Here is a 22,398-nt window from a genome sequence, read left to right on the forward strand (position 1 = left end):
AAATAAATAAATCTTTTTAAAAAATGAATAGGCACTTCTCAAAAGATGATTTTCAATAAACACATGAAAGTATGCACAGTATCATTAGTCATTAGGGAAAGGCTATTTATTTATTTTTTTTTTAAAGATTTTATTTATTTATTTGACAGAGATAGAGACAGCCAGCGAGAGAGGGAACACAAGCAGGGGGAGTGGGAGAGGAAGAAGCAGGCTCATAGCGGAGGAGCCTGATGTGGGGCTCGATCCCACAATGCCGGAATCACGCCCTGAGCTGAAGGCAGACGCTTAACCGCTGTGCCACCCAGGCGCCCCGGGAAAGGCAATTTAAACCTCAGTGGGATTCCATTTCTTAAGACTGACAATACCAAATGTTGGTGAAGAGGTGGAGCAACTGAAATTCTGCCACAGTGCTAGTGGGATATATAACGGTCCGTATAATGGAAATCAGTTTGGCAGTTTCATACACCTGTCCTGTGACCCAGCAATTTCACTCTGAGGTGTTTACCAAGAGAAATGAAAACATAATCTGTAAATTATACCTCAACAAAGTTGTTTTGTTTTTGTTTTTTTAAAGGGCAGCAGACTCCACAGTTCAGGGCTCCTCTGACCTGGTGGTCATTCTACTTTATGTGACTGCCAAGACCCCAAACTTCAGGAGACTTCATAAGCTACATCACTCACATGTGTCATGTAAATCAGAGTAAAAACAGCAGGGGACAGAGTCTGCAGTGTCGTTAATCATTCTCTAATGTGGACCGTGGTTGGATGTAGCTCAACTGTGAACGCAGAATTGGACATAGTTTTTAGTGGTATCCGTAGGGTGGAGTACTCTGGATGATGTCATCAAACTTCCTGACAGCAGAAAGGAGTTTTGCAGCTCTGTTGGCAGACTGGATTGGAGAAGGAATGGACAAGAGTTATCAGCCATTGTCTCCCTGGAAGGGTAGACTTTGTTCACAAGAAGTAAAAGATCTGTGTTAGCCTCTTTGGGACTTTTTGTGGGGAGGATGAGGGATGCCTGGTACTATATTTCAGATCAGAGGTCAGCAGACTGACCCCCAGGCCAAATCCAGCCTGTGGCCTGTTTTTATACATTTTGTGAACTGAAGATGTTTTTCCCATTTTTAAAGAGTTATAAACAACTAACAAAAGTAGATAATATATGACAGAGAGCATACATGGTCTGCAAAGCCTAAAATACTAATCTCTGGCCCTTTACAGAAAGTTTGCTGACCTCTGTTAATCTACGATCCTGAGGATAAGAGCAGAATCAGCTGGTTTGGGGCAAATTTGCAGGAAAAGGAAATCTAAATTATATTTCCGCCAGATTAAGTAGATTGATGATGGTTTTCTCTCATGGATTATAATTGGGTGCAAAGGGCAGAGCCTCTGATAAGTTCTTGCCCTGGGTTTTTCTAGTATTTCCTATACTCCAGCCATCCCAGAGAAGTTGAAATACCCCATAGACCCTGATGTCAGTCCCTCTACCTAGAATGCCCTTTTGTCCTCCATCTGGTGGAATGTTCCATGTCCATCTAAACCCCGTGGGGGCATAGGCCATCAGTCCTCTCTATTTCATAGCACTGGATCACATCACCAGGGTTACACATAACAGACATTTCATTGTTTGTCCCCCTCAGCAGACTGAGCTCCATGGGTATGGGAACTATACATTTTTAAATTTCTGCTGCCACCAGTCCTGTGCTCTTAAAGTGTTAATTGAACTGAATCAGGCTGCTGGTATTGCTTGACGGAGGAGCCTGGGTTGGACAGATACTGGAGATAGTAAGAAGCAGGCTGGGGTGACAGAAGATGAAACAAACTCCGTAGAGCTGATGGGTCTCAATTTCATTTTTAGAGAACTGAGCAGAGGGATATCAGGAAAGCAAAGTTGAAAGAAAAGAAGGAGCAGAATCGGAACGAGGCTTTACTCCAGGCCATTAAGGTGAGTTCTCAAACCTCAGGCCCATACGGTCTTGCTAATCCTCCAGCTTGATGGGAACCTGTCTTGGGATTCTTTACCTGAATGAATTTGTTCATTTTCTCTTTGCTTTGGTGAAGCAGTATGCTGAAGGGGCTCTGGGGTCGGGCCCCCTGAGTTCAGTCGGCTCTCCTGCTCGTGTGCATATGTTGACCTCGGGTAAGCTACACTGGATAGTTGCTATGGGTTAGCATTATTTAATCTTCATAGTAGCCTTCTGAGTAGATCTTCTAGCTCCTGATTTGCCGGATGGTGATGTGGTCTCGGAGGTGAAGAAACCTCGCACAGCTAATGTGTATCAGAGCCCAGTCCTTGCTCTTAGCCACTGCATCCTGAAAAAAATCTGAATTTTTAGGATGTTGCTCCTTTAACAACAACAAAAATTTGACCCTGTCCTTTCTTCCCTGCACATAAATGGATGTAGTCTGAGCCAAATCTTGTTTTTACCTGGATACTGAATACCCAGCAAGTCACCTGTGGAGCTTTGGCTTGCTTGGTTTCCCAAGGGAGATGACACCACCATGAGATTGTGGAGAAGGCTCTTGGTTTCATTCTTTGTTTGAATTAAATTATGCACCATACAAGTTACTCATTGACTTCGAGAACTTCACACTACTAAGATGCACTCCACTAGTCCCTCCCATAACAAGCAGTCTATTAACTCTTGTTAACAGATTAAGCAGGATGGAATACTCCAGGTTCTCTGGTCATCCTCATTCACAGTGAGATATTTGGTCATTTTCTGAAATGTGGAATATTGAATGCCCATTCGCATACAGACCTGATTTTGGCTCTCTCCTTCAGTTTGACCATGCATCTCAAGCTTCAGTGTACGTAAGGATTACTTTAACAGCCGTACACACAGAACCCTATTTTACTGATGGTTTAAAGCAGGAGTCAAAGGATCTGTAGCCAGTGGATCACAGCCCTTATGGCTCTTTTCACACTGTGGTGGCAGAGTCAAGTAGTTAATTTCAGCAGAGACCATTTGGCTCACAAAGCCTAAAATATTTGTCTGAACCTTTAAGGAAAAGTTTGCCAACCCCTGATGGTAGGAGGTATCAACAGTAATTTTGATTACTTGTAACTTTCCCATCGGGTGCTAGCCTCCACACACATACATAAAGAGACAACTCTTATATTCAGACCTTTGATTTATCTTTATTTCCATGAGGCAGTCAAGATTAGGTCATTGTGCATTATTTTTAGTATTCCATGTCCTAGCTAAACCAACACACTTGCCATTTTGTATATGCTACACTTCTGATCTTTTCTGTGCCTTTGCATATGCTGTTCCTCGGGGGTGGAATGCCTTTCCATGACCCCCCCACCCCTCCAACTAATTTGCCTTTCATAGTCATTGCTCAGGGCCCAGCATTCCCCAGTCATCTCCAGCCCCCAGGCTGAATTAATTATCAATGGTCTGCACTTCTGCAACTCCACTTCTTACCTTATGTTGTACTTATTTCCATACCTGTTTGTCCACTAGACCACGAGCAGGGTCTTGAGGGCAGGAACCATGTCTAGCTTGTCTCTGTGACACAGGGTCCAGCATGTGGTAGAATCCTGGTGAAGGTGAGTTATCCCTGCTGTGCTCAGCCTTAGGGGTAATGAAGATGAATTGTGGAGAGCTGGCCTCAGGGAGCTCATAGTATGATGGTTTCCCTGCTATTGAAATGGGCTTGCATCCTTCCACACAGTAAGGTTTGTGTGTATTTCTGTTTTTAATCCAGGCTAGGAACATCAGGCTAGTCTCTGAAGCTGCCGGTCAGGATGAAGATTCAGACTCAGAAGGTCCAGGTGAGCTTTTCCTGGATGGGCTCAGCTCGGAGAACCCCTGTGGAGCCAGGCTGAATGTAGATGAGCAGGGCAGGTTAAGCTGGCCCGTGCTCTTTCTGTACCCAGAGCACGCCCAGTCGGACTTCATCGCTGCTTTTCACGAGGACTCCAGGTACTTACTTGTCTTAAGAGCCCTCTGTTCTTGCTGGCATGCTCTTTCCTTGCTGTCTCGGCAGAGGGACAAGTGGATTTTTGGTTGAGGAGGGAAGAGAATACAGGGTTAACAGTTGGTTTGGCATAATCTCTCTATCCTGGAGCTGATTTCTCCCTTTACTAACCATAACTAGCTTTGCAGTGACAGACACAAGTCTCACCATCATCCTAACTGGGCTAGTAAGTAGAGCACCACAGTACCGTCTGTCAAGCACTGACACATATCTCTGGTGAGATACGAAGTCATTCTAGGTGGTATATGCATAGTAACTGAAGTGTGTATTTATTAGAAAAAATACAACTAGCAATTTTAACATGTGATTTCATAGGGTTAATGCTTAGAATGTGGCTAAATATAAGGAATGTTAAGCCTGAGTCAGTTTAAAGGAAATTACTATGTCGTAACAGGACAAGTAATACACATACATACACATTTTAGCTTAAGTCAGATGGTTTTGGTTCAAAATAGCTTAGGCCTGCATTTCATGTTTTGTACATTTTTGATAGCTCTCTGAATGGGTGTCCAGGGACTGCAAGGTAGAAAATAGATCATGAGTTATTGATACCCAGAAAGTACATGTTACATCCTTAGGCTTATTGATCATCTAATGGTGATGTTTGGTGAAACGCCTTCTTGGGACTTAGAGCGGAAATACTGCCCTGATAATTTAGAGGTAAGAGATGTGTTACCTTGTTCCTAGATGGGATGTTTTTTGCGGTGGAGGGTGTGTGGGGGGGTGGATAGGGCAAATTTTTAATGCCTTAAAAAAAAAATTGTGGGTGGCTTAGTGGGTTAAGCGTCTGCCTTTGGCTCAGGTCATGATCCCGGGTCCTGGGATGGAGCCCCATATTGGGCTTCCTGCTTGGTGGGGAGCCTGCTTCTCCATCTCCCTCTCCCACTCCCCCTGCTTGTGCTTGCACTCTCTCTGTCTCTGTGTCAAATAAACTCTTCAAAAAATAAAAAAAATTTTTTAAATATGTCAAATGATACAGAACATAAAATTTACTATTTGAACCATTTTTAAGTGCCTGCTTCTGTGGCATTAAGTACATTCACATGGTTCTACAATCATTCCCACCATCCGTCTCCACTTCATCATCCCAAACTGAAACTCCGCACCCGTGAAACAGTAACTCCATTCTCCCTTCCCTCCAGCCCCTGGCAACCACCATTCTACTTTCTCTATGAATGCGACTACTCTAGGAACCTCATATAAGTGGAGCCATATACCGTTTGTCCTTTTGTATCTGGTTTATTTCACTTAGCTTGATGTCTTCAAGTTTCATCCATATTGTAGCCTGTTTTTAAGGCTGAATAATATTCCATTGTTGGGACTTTTTTTTTTCCTTTGTTTAAATCACAGCTTACAGTACAAGGACTTTCTCTTCTACTAACCATTTGAGAGTAAGATGCCAACTGATGCCCCATTGCCCCTGAATACTTCAGTGTCATACTTCAGTGTCAGTTTCCTACAAACAAGGATATTTTCCTTCATAATCCCAACCATCAAAATTAGGAAATTAGCTTTGATACATTAGTACCGTCTAATTCTCAGACACCCTGTATCAGCCGTCCCCATGCAAGGATACCCTTCTCACCTATATGCGCTCTGACACCTCATCTTGGACCGCCATCCTACCAGGTAGCCCTTATCACCTGGCTTTGGCTGGCCAGCTTCCAGCCAGACTGCCCTCCACTGACCGGGCTCTGATACCCTCACTCCCTGCCAGCCCTCCTGTATAGACAGCTTCCTCACCCTGAGTGGGTTTTGACACCTGCACAGGACCATCCTGTATGGACATCCTTCTCATCCTCCTCGGGCTCTTCCCCTGCTTTGGGCCACCATAGATAGCTTGCTTCCCCAACATCTCAGGGGTCTAGGACTGTATTGCTAGGGAAGTGAAGGCTCACAGGCCTGGGCTTGAATCTTGGCTCCTCTGTTTGCTAGTTGGGTGTCATTGGTGAGTTATTTCCCTTCTCTGAGCCTTCGTTCTATCTTTGGAAAATGGAGCCCATAATACCTTTTTTAGTATTATGGGCGAGGACCGAGTGCTTTATATTCCACAACTCTATAGAGAAGTCATTCAACTAATAACAGTTGCCATCTCTTTAGCTTTTCCCTAGGCTTGGCCTCAACATGTCTAGTGCTGCTGAGGCCTTGTATTTGTATCTGATTCCTGCTCCTCTGTTATTCTGCAGGTCTACTTTGAGGATGAAGATGGGACAGAACTCTACTGGGTGCCTCCCAAGAGCACCCTGCTGCAGGTGCTGCAGCACCCCAGGTGAGCCACCGTCATGAGGCTGAGTAGGCCAGGGGAGGTGCTCAGGCGCCAGCCCAGGGATCCAGCCAGGGTCTCATTCCACTGCTGCTGGACTCCCTTGTACTCCCCTCTCTTCTGCCCTGGACACAAAAGTGTGAGATGGCAACCATGGGTCCTGGCCCAGGTCATTGGCCAAACAGGCTTCAGTGTGACTCAGCCCGTTGCTCTGCAGCCAGGACACCCTCAGACTGGGAGACGTGAATGGGGCTGGTCTGAGCAGGGACAAGCTGCCTGGCTGTTGTACTTGAAAACAGCAGGGTCGGCACTCGTGTTCCTCGTTGTGCCTGTGGCCCCTGCGACTGTCATATGGAAAGAACACTGGTTTGTGAAGTCTGACGCCATCATTTACTGGCCGTGTTACTGTAAGGCCATACTGCCTCCCTAGGGAGGTTTCTCATCTTTAGGATAGGAGTACTAATTCTTGCCTACATTTTTCTCAGGTATTTAAGACCCAGTGAGAGAGGAGGAGTCAAAGTGCTTTTGTAAACTGTAAAGGGCAGTCTTGTTGTAAGAGTGAATCTTTGTTAGGAACTGTGGCAGCCAGCTGGATTTGGCTTTTGTGTCTTTGTTCAACTTTGGGGTGTTCCTGGACCATAAAGGAATCCCCTCAGTGGATTTGTAAGTAGACTCTTAGACTATTTTTCCCTAAGCTTTGAACAAAGCAAATGCTGTTGCGTTTAGGCTAAAGGAGCCCGATGTGTTGGGCATAAGGGTTGGTTAGGCATGGTAGGAAAGAGGCTGGAGAGCTGGGCTAGGGCCATTCATGAAAGCCTTGAACGTCCTGCTCAGCAGCGTACTTTATCTTGATAGTGGAGCCACAGAGTATGTGTAGGTAAAATTTCCAAAGTTGTGTACAGATTTTGTATGTACTAGTTGATGGTGAGGCATGAGGTAAGGGGTGGATCGGAGAGAGATTTCAGAGGCAGCTTGGATGGGAATTGGTGATGTGGTGACTGACTTGGTAGGGGGTCCAGCTGGTCTTGATGCTTCTGCTTTGGCTTGTTAGGCAGGAGGTGAAGATTTCTTCAGATATGATTGATGACTTCTCTTAGCAGGATTTTTTTCTGGCACTCTATCTCCCTTCTGGTTTATAGACAAATTTTTTAGCTGTTCATTTTTTCCATTATTAGCAAATTATTACCACAATTCTTTAAAGTCCTGAGGTCCACTCTCCCCATCACCAAAAAATGGGGGAGAAATCTATACAGAAAGCAGATCTGTGGAGGAAAGCCAATTTCATGCTTCTCAGAAAATGTAAATGCTGTTGGAACTGTTCACTTTTTAAATGACTGGCATAGGTAAGAGGCTATCCAGGATAGGATTCTGGCAACTTCAGACCTTGAACTGGGTGGAGCTAAGATACAGACCGCTCTGTCCAGATCCAAGCACATTGAATAATGCTAACAGTCCTCAATCTGGGAGGCCAAGGTCTCGCCCACCTCTCCAACCTGCTCCACTCCACTTGCTTTATGCCCCAACAACAGCAAATGCTCTGGTGACCTGCACCTCCTCGCTTTTGCTCCCCCGTGCCTCATCACTACCCATATCTAAATTAAAGTCCAGACGGAGAAGGCACCTTCCAGGAAGCTTTTCTTGATTCCCCTTTCCTACAGAGGGAATCGTGCCCTTTGGGCTAATGCTGTACCTCACAAATGCTTCTGCGATTGTTTTGCTGTCATTAATTATTTATCTCCCTCCCCTCAGGACTTGAAAGCAGGATGATGGTTTTTGTTTGTTTTAGCACAGGGCCCAAGTTACCTTGGGCACGCACTGTGGAATGAATGAATGAATGCGTGCTGCATGTTCTTATAGTTTGATTCCATGTTTAGTCACAGGCATACATGATGCTAGAGGATTGGCCCAAATGTTCTGGCTAGGCTGTAGGAGGGAGAGGGTCATCCTAATTTGCCAGATATGTAAACAGCCAAACAAATAAACATGCTAAACTTGCATTTTAATGTTGGCATCCAAAGGTTCACCTTGAATGTGGTTGGGAAGGTGCACGGGTGATTAAGATCACAGTTCAGTTAAGCCCTTCTTCTGTTGTGTTCACTGCAGGTACTTCGTAAAAGCCCTGACACCCGCGTTTTTGGTCTGTGTAGGATCCTCTGCTTTTTGTAGGAATTACCTCCAGGGAAAAAAGGTGCACCAGGTGAAGTAACCAAGCCAGGCGGAGCCAGGCCTCCTGGGTCTCCTCCCTCACTTGCCTCTGCCTGGAGTCCAGCACACTTGAATCAGCGGAGCCTTACACTTTATTTCTGCCACCCTGGGGACAGTCCTTCCGTGCATCGTGGTCGGGGGAGAGCTGCTGACTTCCCTGAACTACATTCTCTGTGGTCAAACTGCCAAGCTCCAGCTGGTCTCCACTCTCTTCTTTTGATACAAAACTCAGCACCTTGGTCAGGACATCCTTGGACTCACTGTGAGCTGTTTTATCACCAGCTCTATCCCTCAAGGGACCATCTTACAGTTACCACAGCAACTGACCTGAGGAGGTCCTGGCCTGTGGGCACGGACTCAGGATCCAGTGCCATGGTTCTGGCTGGACCTTTATGGTGTTCGAGGCCTCAGAGAAGCCACCCCTCAAACCATGCATATACACAAAGCACACAAATAATTTTAAGGCATTCAGGCTGAGGGACTCCAACCTCCAGGTGTCTCACGAGCAGAGAGGCTTGCTCTGTGGGCATGCTGTAGGTCCTTGGAGTGAGATGAGGTCAGGAAACCTGGCTCCTGTTTCTGCACCCTGAAGACCTACAAACCAGGGTCCTGCAAATCCCCTAAAAAGTTTACCAGTTTTCTTGCTCTGTGCAGTAGGGGAAACTGATGGACTTGGATGGTAGACTCTTGAGTTCCTCCCCAGTTTTCACATTTTAGGATTTTGTGCCTTTTAAACATCTTTTGGCAGCTGAGTCATTGTCATAGCTGTTTGCTCCCTCCTTCCTAGAGGATAGGCTATATCTTTACCTGTAGCCACGGGACTGCTTGCAGTACCTGCCCCATCCCCCGGGGGAGGCAAAGGGATGTGGGTAGACACATTCAGACAGGAGGTTGGAGAGCATCGCGTGGTGAGTTCATGCTCTTTTCCTTCTGCCATGAGAACACATTTCCCAGCTAGCAGCTGTTCCCTCAGCCTGGGTGCCAGCATGGTAGGATGTGGAGCAGAGCTGAAGGACCTGGCCTGCAGCCGTTCATTGTAACATGAATGAGAAATAAATGTTTGTTGTAGTTGTAAGCAGTGAGATTTGGGGGTGGTTTGTTACTGTAGCAAAGCTAACTAATGCGTCATTAAACTGGAACCAGCTGTTGTCCTTAAGGTGCACTAATCTGAGGTTTTGTGCCGTGCGCTTCACTGTCTTTGAAGGGCAGTTTGCTGTGCAATATTGACAAAGAACCACGCAGCTTTCCTTCCAGGTGCGGGTCCCTGCATGTGGCTTGTGGCCAGAAAGCTGAAGTCCCACCACCACCCTTGCCTGGCTTAGGCCATACAGAGACCATTTGCTCTCCCCAGCTAGACGCACTGCTTGGCTCTCTTTGTAAGAACTCGGCACTCTGTGTACGAAGCCAAACAGTTGGCCAGCAGCAACCCTGGCGGCCAGTGCAGGGTTCCGTGGCACAGCAGCCTCATGTCCTGGGGTGGAGCGGGTCCCAGTGCCACCTCACTCATCTGTGAATGATGCTTACCTGCCTCTTTCCTGGACAGCCTTGAAAAACCAAGTTCTGGAACCTTCATCCCCACCACCCAGTCCTTTCTTTAGGCTCCTGGCAGGCCTGGTTATCATCAGCCAGCTTCAGGCCCTGCCTCTCTGTCCGGCTCGGGTGGGCAGAAACAAAGGGGAGGAAAGTGACAGCGTGGCTGACTGCAGACCACAGCTGGAACCCTGGCGGCTGCTGACTTGCTGTGCCTGTGAGGACGGGCTGCTCTGAGCCTCCCTCTAAAATGAGTCACCGCACCCACCTCCTAGGCTTGTGCATGGCACCTCTGTGCAGATCCCCAGCATCAGACCAGCAGTTCTCTACAGGGGTGACTTGCACCCCAGGGGACACCTGCCAATGTCTAGAGGCATTTTTTGTTGTCACGACTTGGTGGGATGCTACTGGCATCTATGGGGAGAGGCCAGGGGTGCTGCTAAGCACCGTAGTGTGCACAGGACTGCCCCACAACAGCATCGTCTGGCAGACTGTCAGGGCTGAGTTTGAGGAACACTGCACGAAAACTTCCAGAAGGCAAGCTCTCAATGGACAGAGGCCAGGTGGGGATTTGTCTTAGTGCCCAGGCCTGACACACGGTGAGTGTGACACACAGGGAGCTGTGTGGGGGCTGATGATTGGATGGATGAATGAAGGAAGGAAGGAACTAATGAATGAAAAAAATAAACCACAGTCCTGTTCCAAGGACCCATCTGCACACACACAAGCATTAGCAAGGGCATTCCTGGGCTCAAGCCCATGTGCCTGCCTTGTATCCCGTCCAGGAAGGCTTCTGGCCTCCTGGCCATGGGCCCTGCCTTCTCTGACCTCTCTGCCTCTGGTCTCCAGAGGAGTGGGTAGAGTGCCAACTTAGGAGCCGGCCATGAAAGCTAGGACTAGAGCTTGGCTGGGGTTAAGAGCGGGGGTCCCACTGGCCGCCCCCTGGCCCCCCGGCTGCAGGGAGCTGAGTCCCATGGGGCATGGGCCTGGCCCTCGCCCACTGCCTCCCGAGCCGCCTGCCCCTACCTGGGACACCAGCAGAACCGAGTCAGAGCTCCCTCAAAGACCCAGCCATCCGCCGCCTCATTTTACAGATGAAGAAACTGAGGCTCAGGGAAGGAAGGGCAAGGCCAAGGCATCAACATTCTCCACAACCCTGATGTGAGGCAGAGCCTTTCCCACGAACTGCAGGCACCTCCTCCTCACAGGACTGGTGTGTACCTTCCCAGGGTCAGGGGTCAGGGACACAGGTGGGACCACCCGACTTCTGTGTGGTTACCTCTGTGGATTTGGGGTGGCAGCTGGAGACCTAGGGCAGGGGGACAAGGCCCCTTTAAGCCACCCCTGAAACACTGCTGGCAGGTACACGAGGGCAGGCAGGGAATGGACAGAAATTACGGTGGCTGTCAACACGGGAGTTCTGGCGCTGTACAAACCACATACTGGATTCTTCCCTTCATCATGACAGCCCCGCACTCAGGCCCATGATCCTAATTTTATTTTTTTTTTATAAATCTTTTTTTTTTTAAAGATTTTATTTATTTGACAGACAGCTAGCGAGAGAGGGAACACAAGCAGGGGGAGTGGGAGAGGAAGAAGGAGGCTCCCAGCGGAGGAGCCTGATGTGGGGCTCGATCCCAGGACCCTGGGATCATGCCTTGAGCCGAAGGCAGACGCTTAACAACGGAGCCACCCAGGCGCCCCTATGATCCTAATTTTATAAAGGAGATGGGGCCACGCGGTCTCACCACTAGTTGAGTGTCAGCCAGGATTTGAACCCAAGCAGCTCCCTCCGGAGCCCACCTGCCTCCTCTTCTGTGTTCCTTTCATTCCATTTGCTTTACAAACATTTAACCTAACTGGCACCAATCAAGGGCAGGGCCTCAAGGCCCAAGTGTATCAGGCAGCCTCTGCCCTCAAGGTCATGCTGTTGAGATATCAGAAATCGCACTCTGACTGGAAACTGCTCCAAGGAGAAGAAATAAAGCCACAACAAGCAAGTCCTCACCCCTGCTCGGAGCCTTCAGCAGCTCCCCGTTCCCTTATCAACACTCTTGGTGTGGCACTCAAGGCGCTTCAGGGTCCGGCCCTAACCACCTGGCGGCTTCCTCTCCCCAATCTCCTTAGCCCAGCCATCCTGGACGCGGCTCAGCTATGGGCCGGGAGGAACCTCTGGAGCCAGGCTGCCTGCCTTCCAATTCCAGCCCCGCACTCATTAGCTGATGGCCTCAGGCTCCGGGCCTCAGTCTCCTCGTGTGCAACACGAACAGCACAGTAGCACCCACCTCAGGCAGGTACTGTGAGGATTGCATGAATTAATCTCTGTGATGTCCATGGAACAGCCTGCCTCAAACTAAGTGCTCAATCCATGACACTTATTTTATTCTCCAGTCATGCCATGCTCTCAGCTTTGGACCTTTGCACATTCTGCTCCCTCTGCCTGGAGCATTCTTACTCTCACTTGCACCCTTGCTTCCACCCCCAACTCTTCCTCCCTTTCCTGTTCAACATTAGTCTTTAATCAGGCCTGGCTGCCTCCTCCAGAAAGCCTTCCTGGCCCCCTCTCTCACACGTCCCATGGCACTTGTACCATCACCACACTCGCCATGCTGCATTTTAATTGTCTGCTTAATGGATGGTTCCTCCCACTTCTTTGTAAACTGAGTCAGGGACCCTGAACTGTGCACTCTTATACTGCCAGCACCTAGCACAGCACCTGCTCAACACAGCAGGTACACAACAATTACTAACTGCTGGCCCAGAGGAAGGGGTGATGAATTCTAAACAGATCACGGGTGGAAGCCACCACACGACGGATATGGGCCATGAAGTTGGGAGAGGGACCGGGGAAGGGTGGTGAATGTGGGCTGGAAGGACCCCCAAGCAAAGGCAAGGGTCATATTCCAGGGGCGTGCACAGGTGGCCTGGCTCACTAGCAACAGCTGCCATCTACTGAGCACGCAGCCGCGCCAGACAGTATCCAGGGTGCTTCCTGCGGACCGGCTCGCTCACTCGGCCTGTCACTCGGCCTGACACCGCGAGCTGGCAAGTAGTTTACGGTGTCATTTTACTGACAAGGAAAGCGGTACAGAGGCTAAATAACTTGCCCAAAGTTAGCTAGCTAGTGAAAAGGAGAGCCAGGATTTGAATTCATGCCTCCTCTAAGCCCTTTAGCAGGTATCTGTAACAAGACTGGGCTTCTGCCTTTGAAGAGTCGGCATGAGACCCAGTTGCCCTTGGCCATTCACGCCAATGTTGTGGTAACATCTTGGCATTCAGTGTCATGCAATGTCCCCAGACTGTCTGCCTGGGCAGAAGAGTCTAGTCTGCAGAGCCAGACAGCCAGAGCCCACAGCTGACTCCCCATGGCACTCGACACCCTGCCGGTGGGGCTCCCGTCAGCCCACAAGCTGTCTGGGTGAGGCTGGCTGACAAGTTCTTCCCTGGCAAATGGCCTGTCCTCAGTCACCATTAACCTCGGTGCTTCCTCCTCCCTCTCCTAGCCCTACACAGTTTCGTTTAGCCAAGAGCACTTAGGCTCTAACTATGGAAGTTCCTTAGCAGCCTTCAGAGTGGCTGGCTTAGTAGGACTGGAGATCATCCCTGCACCAAAGTGGTATCTCAACAGGGGGACCCTAAAGATGCCACCCCATTCCGCTGGCCCACGTGCAACCCCCCTCCCCCCGCCCCGAACACTATATGCAAAGGGCTAACTGGCCTAGTGTAAGGGCAGCTGCCACGCTCCCTGCTGTGAGCCAGGCACTGGTGTCCCTGTTTTACCGAGGACGCGCAGGAAGCATGAGGAAGCGTCTCGCACAAGGTCATACAGCTATCGGGTGGCCTAGGCAGTCTGACTCCTGTGTCTAGTGTGGGTCGCTATGATGGAAGTCATTATTTTAAATTAAGGGCAGCATCTTGATTTTTTTTTTCAAGTATATTCTAAGTTTGCAGTAACATCATAAAAAGTTCCCCATTTTCCACATTACAGAACTTTTCCTAACTCTAAAACAAAACCTTACATGCCCTTGGATGCATAGTAATACATTCTAAAAAGCATTCTGTCATCTTGGTGTAGAAATGGACGCTGGGAACTCTGTGAAGTTCCCTGGCACTCACGTAGTTAAGTAAACAACAATTTCAACAGATTTCTGCAAAATGCCTTTATTGGTAGCCCAGCAGGTGTTTCTTCCATTAAAACACAGAATATTAATGGAGCCCTTGATTTACATTCTCAGCTTGAGTTACACAATGGTTTTGTTATGCACCAGCTTTTGTCCCCAAGTATTAATTCTGCTAAATATCTCCTGGCCAGGTGCTTCCAGATCTCCCCAAGGAATGAGCAATGATAACAAATCCTATGCCTGTTATTTTGCCAGCATCCCCATTTCATCAATTTATGGCAAGAGATAACTGGCAAATTCGGACAGAAGAGAATAAGGTAGACAGTCTGAATATCTGTCTTTCCTCTAAGGAGATGGAGCCATTCCACCGGTGTTACTTAATTCTTGCCCACGGCACGCCCCAGGAAGGTTATAAAACATCGCATCAAGAAAACTTGATCCGGGTCCTGAGCTACGTTACCAGCAGATCCGGAGCTCCACGGTGGCATGTCCTGTCGTCTGGTGTGCAGGAAGTGTTTCCTGACAGCACAGGGTTAAGCATCTCACGTACAAGTGAGCTGAGGCAACCCCGGGGAGGTACACTGCCATGAGTGCATCTTACAGATGAAGAAGCGGAGACGCATAAAGGGCAAGTAATTTGTCTAAGACCATGTCCCTGGTACATGGTGGATCCAGGATTGTGTCTCTTCCGGGTTCTGGTCTTTCCACCATAGTGTACTGCCCCTGGCCTCTGAAGACACACTGGCTTAGTAATCAGGACACCTGGGTTCCCACTTGGCTTGCCCTCGGGCCAGTCACTGCACGCCCTTGGAAAATAAAGGACAGTACCTGTTTCACACTTACAAGGCGTTTGTAGTTCAGAGGCCGATCCAGCCAGACCTCTTGATGCAACAAGATCGACTGGAGCTAGCCTGATTTCGGGGCATAGCTCTTGGCCTGCAATCAGGTGTTCTGCCAGTCAGATGGTGTGCGGCAGGTTAACTCCCACTCCAGGCCTGCTTCCCATCTGTGAAATATGAGGGGTGGACAGGCGGGCTCCAAGTCCTGTTCTAAACTTACATGATTCTGTATCGTTCTCAAATTATTTTGTAACTTGAACATTTATGAAGAGTTTAAAGTTAATTGGCTCTCTCTTCCTGAAATCTGGTTTTAGAAAGTGCTTACATTAGGCTAGCCCTCCAGCTTCCATAAATCAGCTTATGGCGCACAAATTTAAAATTAAAGAAAGGGGAGTAGGAGGTACAGGCTTCCAATTACAGATGACTAGGACACAGGGATGAAAGGTACGGCACAGGGAATAGAGCCAGTGGTACTGAATAGTGCACGGTGACAGACGGAGGCTACACTTTTGGGGAGCACCGCGTAAAGTCCAGGGTTACTGGATCGCTTTGTGGAACACCTGAAACGAATGTCACCCTCTGTGTCAACTATACTTCAGTAAGAATTAAATTTTTAAAAATAGTATAACACCAATTTGCACAATTCTAAGTGCTCATCTAGTTGAGGCTAATTTGATTAGCTACACACAAATAATTCAGTTTATTTACGGAAGTCACTTTTGTCTAGGCAACAGCCACGCAGCTGTCACGGGAATGGCGTAGGTGTTGGTCAGTACTGGGATTCCAGCTCTGATACTTAATAGCTGGGCGTCCTCGAGTAAGTTGCGGATGGAGCCTCAGGTCCCTCCTCCGTAAAAGAAGAATGGCACCCACCTCTCACAGTTTAAGGTATGAAAATAATTTATAAAAGTGCCTCACGGCACAGTGGTATGTGGCAGGCCCTCCACAAATAAATGCGCAGACCATTAAAAGCAGAGAGCTCGCAGCAGTCTGATAACGTACAGAGCAAATTACTCAAAGAAACGCTCAGCTACGAAGCCGCTCAGGGACGGCCACTGCCCAGAAGTACGCTGCAACCGGTAGAATCATCTACGAAGCTTTAAAATGCATGAAGCCTAGGCCACACCCCAGACCCTAACCGGGACTGGGTGGGACCAAAGTGCAGCCAAGGGGAAGGTCCCCTCATTTACAATCCAGCCTTTCTAGGTTTGCTCTCAGAACGCACATCTCCTGACCCGAACGCTGGGCCCAGAGCACCAGTGGTAGGCCTGGGGGCCATCAGGGCCTGGCATGTACAATAACTAGGAAACCCGCTGCTCGGAAGCTGTTCGGCAGGTGGGAGAACTGGCCAAGACAAGAAGTGCAGTACGCTGGGGCGGCTCAAGTCTGATCCTAGTTTCCCACATGATTCAGGCAGAGACCTTGATATGTGCCCCTGGCATGGCTCTAGCACCCAGCTCTGCTCCCAGGACAGGCTCACCGTGACACCTGAAGCCTGCTATCCCTCACCTTTGGGGGGAAGAAATGTTTCAAACATATTCCCAGCCAACAAAAATAGGGTTTTTTTGTTTTTGAGTGGACTGCAGAAATGGTAGAAAAAGAAAGGACAGAAGGGTCTCAGGTAGGAAGCCGCTGCACAGTTAAAATGGCAGGCGTGACCGCCGTGCGCTAACGGGCGAGGCTCGTCCTGGCAGTCTGACTTTATTCAATCCATAGAGCATGACCTCTGCGCTGAGCCGCCTCAGCGGAGCCAGGTCTCTGGAGGTAGTTTTCGGGCCACTGGCCAATTCTATCAACTTCCTCCGTAGCTTAGACTATGGGGCACCAGAGGAACCAGATCTGCCTGTCACAAACCTCTTGTGGAACCTGCCGGTGACAGCTGTAAGGACTTTACAGATCTAGTTCCATTTTCTCATGTCACAGATGGGGAATCTGAGGCCCCGGCAGGAGAAGGGACATGTCCAAGTGGAGGAGGGCTGGTGGGCCTGCTCTCCAGACCAAATACAGCAAGAGGCCAGGGGTCAGACTGCCAGAGCTGGGAGGGTCTTGGGCGCCGGCCACTCCCACCCTCCACAGAGGAAACTCGGCAGAGAGAAGGGAAGTGACTCACCCAAGGGCCAAGGGAAGCAGCTCCTTCCTGCCCCTCTGCCTCCTCACAGAAGCCTCCACGCTGGAATAGAAGAGGAATGGTATGTGGCAGCAAGGTCAGCCCAGAGAATGGAATCACGGACTTTAAATACAAACAGTCTAAACAAAGGACTGGATAAAAGTCAGTTTCCCTAACACGCTCCCCCCTTCCATGAGCTGCCTTGTTTCTGGAGAGACCGGCCCTGGAAGGGAGCGTAGGAAAAGGCAGCACTAGAATGAACACCAAGGCTGCAGGACGGGGTGGGGATGGCTCGGGGGCTTTCAGACAACCCGCACTTGGCTCAGAAATTCCGTGACTCCCTCTCTGGTGAGGAAGACCACCTCACTGGTGTTCTGGCTCCAAACTTCAAAATGTGCGGGGTCTTCCAGGGCCCTCTTGCCCGCGATGATCACAAAGGGGTAGCCAAACTTGTTGGCGTCTTTCAGTCTGTTTCCAATGGTCAGATGGGTCCTGTCATCGAGCAGGACCTCCCCGTGGAGCTGTGGCACCGCCTCCGTGATGAGGTCATACAGGTGGCCCATAAGCTCGGCGGCCGCCTCCTCTTTACTGCCCTTCTTCGGGGGGATGAGGCACACCTGGTAAGGCGCCAGGAGGCCCGGCCAGCGAATGCAGTCCTCCGTGGACAGCACTTCTATGGCGGCGGCCAGTATCCGCGTCACGCCCAGGCCGTAGCAGCCCATCTCGGCCAGGCACGGCTTGCCCTGGGCGTCGGTGAACTGGGCATTGAAAATGGAGGAGTACTTGGTGCCCAGGTAAAACGTGTGCCCCACCTCGATGCCTCTGGCTTTGGTCAGTGGGCCCCGGCAGGCCGGGCAGTCGGTCTGCGACGAGCGCAGCGTCTCCGTGTTGGCTGAGAAGCCGCAGCTGGGACAGACGGCAAAGCGGTCCTCCCCGATGTCGGCCGGCAGCTGGAACTCATGAGACGCGGTGCCCCCGATGCTGCCCACGTCCGCCTGGACCCTGACGCACCGCAGCCCCAGCCTGCGGAACAGGCTGCCGTAGGCCTCGCACACCAGGCCGTAGGTGTGCCGGGCGGCCTCTGGGGAGGAGTCGAAGGTGTACATGTCCTTCATGTAAAACTCCCGGCCGCGGAGAAGACCGAAGCGGGGCCTGGGCTCGTCCCGAAACTTCCTTGTCACCTGGTACAGCAGGAACGGGAGCTGCTTGTAGGACATTGTCTTCTGGGAGGCAACCAGGGCCGTGACGGCTTCCTCGTGAGTGGGTCCTAAGCAGTATTCCTTGCCGTGTCTGTCTCTAAGTCTCAGCAGCTCTTTGCCCATCAGGTCCCACCGGTTGGTGGCTCGCCAGAGCTCTGCTGGGCTGAGGCTGGGCATGTTGACCTTCTGCCCCCCGATGGCCTGCATCTCCTGGTCTATCACCCGCTCGAGCTTCTCCATGGCACGCACGGTGTAAGGCAGGAGGTGGTAACAGCCGGGGCTTGCCGGGTGGATCAGGCCCACCTGCAGCATCAGCCGCTGGCTCTTACAGGTCAGGTTGCCAGATCTGTCCTCGAGAGGGAGCACCTGGTCTTCCCGAAGATTCTGGGGCTGGAACACACGGGACAGCACCAAGCGCTTCCCTCTCTCAGGGTCACAGTGGTAAAACCTATGAGGACCGTACCCAGAGAGCTGGTGGCTGCAGGTGGCCAGGACGGGCAGTGCTCTGCATCTTGACAGCAGCCCTTCCATGACACCCGGTCCAGAGGAGCACCTGTGCCTGGAGAGAATGGAGCCATGCGGAGATAAGCGTTAACTGTGTTCTGACACTGCGACGTAGCCAGCTCAGTCTGGTCTCCAAGACGCTTCTAAGACAGCCACCGATTTTGCAGATGCAAACCCTTTCATTTCTAATTTTCTAGCAGATTCAAGTCCTACTTCTCGTTTTTAAAAAAATCAGTATTTTTTTCCATTTATAAAAATATAACAGCATACTGTAGAGAGACACCACTGCACTGCATGGAATCACACAGGCTCTGGAATCAGACAGCCTGGATTCCCAGTGTGCTTCTTGCTGACTGCACTCTGTGTAGCTCGGGACGCCGTCCTGTCCTCTAAGATGCCTTCCTTGTTCCAGGCCCACACCCAGAAGGCCAGCTTCTCCCACAGCAGCCCCTACTGGTCACTGATCACCCTCAGAGTGACTGTTCTCCCCCCAGGCACGCAGCTCTGTGTGGCCACGGACCATATCTAACTTACTTGCCACTCAGCATGGAGCAGGGCTTTACGAGACACTGTCTACTGAATGAGCACATGTGTTTCTCTATGATTTTACAAAACACTCACATTCCTGATGGCAGTATAACATTCCATTAAGCATATCGGAAATGATTCTCCTACAACGGAGAGTTGTCATTTTCTCTGTTATACACAATCTACAACAGAAGGCTTTTCTTTGTGGTACATTTGGGAGAGATTCTCAGGAACAGAATTACTGAGTCAACACATATGAACTCTTTTAAGGTTCCTGATTTATACTGCCACGTTCAGTGAGCACCTCTACCTTTCAGCATCCCCATGAAGCAGAGCTGCCCTGCAGTCTGCGGACTATGAGTTGCTGCCTCCTCTCACCCCTGGAGCCTGAAACCCCTGGGCAGGCCCCTCCAGCTCCCAGTGGCCTCAAGTCCTCCAGCTGGTCCCCTGCCACCTCAGGCACTCTCATCCATTTCCCCCGTACACAGTACAAATATTACCATCTCCTACATGGCCTGTGGCCTGAGACAGGTTGGGACGCACTACCACAGAGCCCTAATGTGATGAGTGGAAAAGTGTGGGCCCCAGAGGTGAGCCCACATGGTCCACATCTGGCTCCCTCACTTCAGGTCCCACCTCAGGCCAGTGGCGAGAAACTCCTTCACCCCTGACTCCTCCTAGAGCAGACAAGTCTGTCTCTGACCTTCCTTTACAGTCCCCCCCCACCTCCTTTCTGGCTCCTACTGCCTCTATCCTGGGTTAGCTCCTCAAAAATGCTCAGTCCATTACAGTAGCCCAGTGGTTGTGAAACTTAAGTGAGCACCAGAATCACCTGGACAGCGTGCTAAAACATTGATTGTGGGGCCTCAGCCCCAGAGTCTCTGATTCAGTAGGCCTGGGGAGTGGGCAGAGAAACTGCAGTTCTAACAAGTTTCCAGGTGATGCTGATACTGTTGGTCGAGGCACCACACTGGGAAAAGCACGATAAACTCCACGTGGGCAGTAACCGTGTCTTATTCCAAGTCGCACCTGTAGCATCCCGCACGGTGCCTGCACACAGTGGACACTCAATAAATGTCCATCAGTGACTGAACTGAATGACTTTTGAACCCTGTCTGTCCCGTCTCCAGGTTATAGCTAAAGAGACAGTTGATCCAATCACTCCCCTGCTTATAACCCATTAACGGCTCCCCATCATAATTTTCTTGGGATGGTACTTCCACAGGAAGTCTCTTCATATTTTGATCCTAACATAACTCTTTCAGCTGTTTATCCTACCACTCCCCTAACATGCCCCAAACTGCTCATCCTTCTAGGAAGAGGCCAGCTGCACCCCAGCAACTGCAACATTCAAGGCTCCTTATTGCAATAAGCTTCTCCAGCCCCTCCAGAGATAATCACTTCCCTCTCTGGGCCCTCACTGCACACACCTCTTTTTTGTTTGCTGTTCTGGAATAATTTTCAAAAATATCTCTGAGGAACTGCTGTGTGCCAGGCACTGGGAGTGAGCAATGCTTCATGTCCTATTTCTCCATTAAACGAGGAGTTAAGATGTTTTCTACATTGTTAAATTTCAGGGCGTAGCACAATGCCTAGTATTTAGGCCATTATTAATAATGTTTGCTGATCAAATATGTTAGTGAATGAAAAGCTAAGTGAAGAGGTGCAATATGACAATTATCTGGATAGTTTAAGAGACCTGAGCCCTCTGCCCTCACCCCCAATGTGTCCCCATCCTCAGACCCCTCAGCTTACACAGACGGTAGAATAATTACTATTATCTCAAATTTTCAAGGTTATCTACAGACAATACCTCGAAAGCGGCACAGGAATTAACGTGTCCTACACCTCCAACTAAGGCAAAGAGCCTCTGAATCGTTCAGTCATTCAACAAACTTTTAAAGAGCAGCTACTCAGGCCCTTGGGGCACAGGCCTCTTTTAAGTGAACTCACAATGGCCTTGCAATCCAATCAGGGAAGCGGTGCCTACAGCGCCACAGTGTTTGCTGTCATCAANAATCGTTCAGTCATTCAACAAACTTTTAAAGAGCAGCTACTCAGGCCCTTGGGGCACAGGCCTCTTTTAAGTTAACTCACAATGGCCTTGCAATCCAATCAGGGAAGCGGTGCCTACAGCGCTTCCAACAGCGCCACAGTGTTTGCTGTCATCAAGACGGGTAAACTCAGGGATGTGCGGTCACCGGACCAGCCACACTGCAGATGAGCACAGGCGCACTCCCGGAAGGCTAGGTCCTCGCCTCCAATTTCCACGGTTTCCGTCTCGGACCGTGCTGCAAAAAACAGCAATGAACTCCAGACCTAGTTCTACGAACCGGCTCGGCCTTCACTGGCTGCGTGACCCTGGTCAAGTGACTTCAGTCTCCGGGCCTCAGTTTCCCCATACGTAAAATGGGAAGGTTCGCCGGGCCACCAGGCGTTCCCAGAGGGTCTCTCCAGGGCTGGCACTTCCAGGAACACCGAGACACTCACAAGACCCGAGGTCCACAAGGCAGGAAGGTCGGCCCTCATGTTACAACAGACGAAACACATTATCCGAGAGTTCAGGTGACTGCGACCCCGCCCCAAACCACGGAGGGAAGCACAGCCACCAAGGTCCTACGTCTCCGCGCCTAGAACCGACACCGAGCCCCAGCCTTCTCTTCCCCGCGCCGCCCGCGCCCAATCCTTGCTGTCACCCACGCTCACCAACTGAAGCGCCAGTCAACGCCGCCCGCGCGTCCGCCACGCCGGCCCAATGCGCCTGCGCCAGGGGCGTGCCCACCCCCCCCAACCCCGCCTCCTGCCTTTCTCGCCAATCACAAAGCGCTCTCACGGGGACAGGCCCCTCCCACCCCACTCTGGGCGCCTGTGAGAGGTTTTCCGGAAGTTTAGCTAAGGAGAAAGAGCCCGGCTATACTGCAGCACCACAGATTGGCTTGGACAGCGAAGAGTAAATTACCGTTCCGGAAGTGCCCTCTAGGATTTAGAGAGGTGTAACTCTATGATAGAAGCCCGGGGTTCCCTCCCCCTGCCCGGGACCTTCCTACTCTCGGAATGGAAAGGCTGGAGGTGGTGTAACCAAGGCAACAGTAGGCCTTTCCGTTCGGAATCTCCT

The 22,398-nt window shown here is 50.2% G+C and overlaps 2 protein-coding genes across 6 annotated transcripts in view; one reads left to right on the forward strand and one right to left on the reverse strand.

Moving 5' to 3' along the window:
* The window catches only part of TTC4 (tetratricopeptide repeat domain 4), a 30,140-nt gene extending 15,253 nt beyond the window's left edge, over positions 1 to 14,887 (forward strand). Inside the window, exons 6-10 of one of the 2 annotated variants that reach the window (XM_019795860.2) lie at positions 1,859 to 1,945; positions 3,715 to 3,932; positions 4,566 to 4,647; positions 6,174 to 6,256; positions 14,457 to 14,887. In XM_019795860.2, coding sequence (XP_019651419.1) covers positions 1,859 to 1,945; positions 3,715 to 3,932; positions 4,566 to 4,647; positions 6,174 to 6,256; positions 14,457 to 14,487 — 501 coding nt within the window. In that variant the 3' untranslated portion in view covers positions 14,488 to 14,887. Of the gene's footprint in view, positions 1 to 1,858; positions 1,946 to 3,714; positions 3,933 to 4,565; positions 4,648 to 6,173; positions 6,257 to 8,353; positions 9,531 to 14,456 lie in introns of those variants that run through there. The other variant, XM_002915768.4, reaches the window with a different exon arrangement.
* PARS2 (prolyl-tRNA synthetase 2, mitochondrial) lies at positions 14,131 to 22,046 on the reverse strand. Of its 4 annotated transcripts, none has more exons than XM_019795858.2 (3): positions 21,990 to 22,045; positions 21,381 to 21,574; positions 14,131 to 18,810 (listed from the first exon to the last, which is right to left on the reverse strand). In XM_019795858.2, exon 3 carries the CDS (start codon positions 18,780 to 18,782, stop codon positions 17,355 to 17,357), a length of 1,428 nt encoding a protein of 475 aa, XP_019651417.2. In that variant the 5' UTR covers positions 18,783 to 18,810; positions 21,381 to 21,574; positions 21,990 to 22,045; the 3' UTR covers positions 14,131 to 17,354. The 4 variants fall into 4 exon arrangements, with proteins under 4 accessions (XP_019651417.2, XP_034509074.1, XP_011218714.2 ...); XM_034653183.1 differs by lacking the exon at positions 21,990 to 22,045 and adding an exon at positions 21,237 to 21,299 and having other exon boundaries at positions 21,456 to 21,981; XM_011220412.3 differs by lacking the exon at positions 21,381 to 21,574 and having other exon boundaries at positions 21,990 to 22,046.
* Between the last annotated feature and the right edge of the window lie 352 nt (positions 22,047 to 22,398).

The sequence above is a fragment of the Ailuropoda melanoleuca genome, chromosome 2, assembly GCF_002007445.2.
Source record: "Ailuropoda melanoleuca isolate Jingjing chromosome 2, ASM200744v2, whole genome shotgun sequence".
NCBI lineage: Eukaryota > Metazoa > Chordata > Mammalia > Carnivora > Ursidae > Ailuropoda > Ailuropoda melanoleuca.

What these genes read in the sequence shown, in the direction of transcription:
- PARS2 (XM_011220412.3), bottom strand. Translation starts at nt 18,782, where the DNA reads ATGGAAGGGCTGCTGTCAAGATGCAGAGCACTGCCCGTCCTGGCCACC.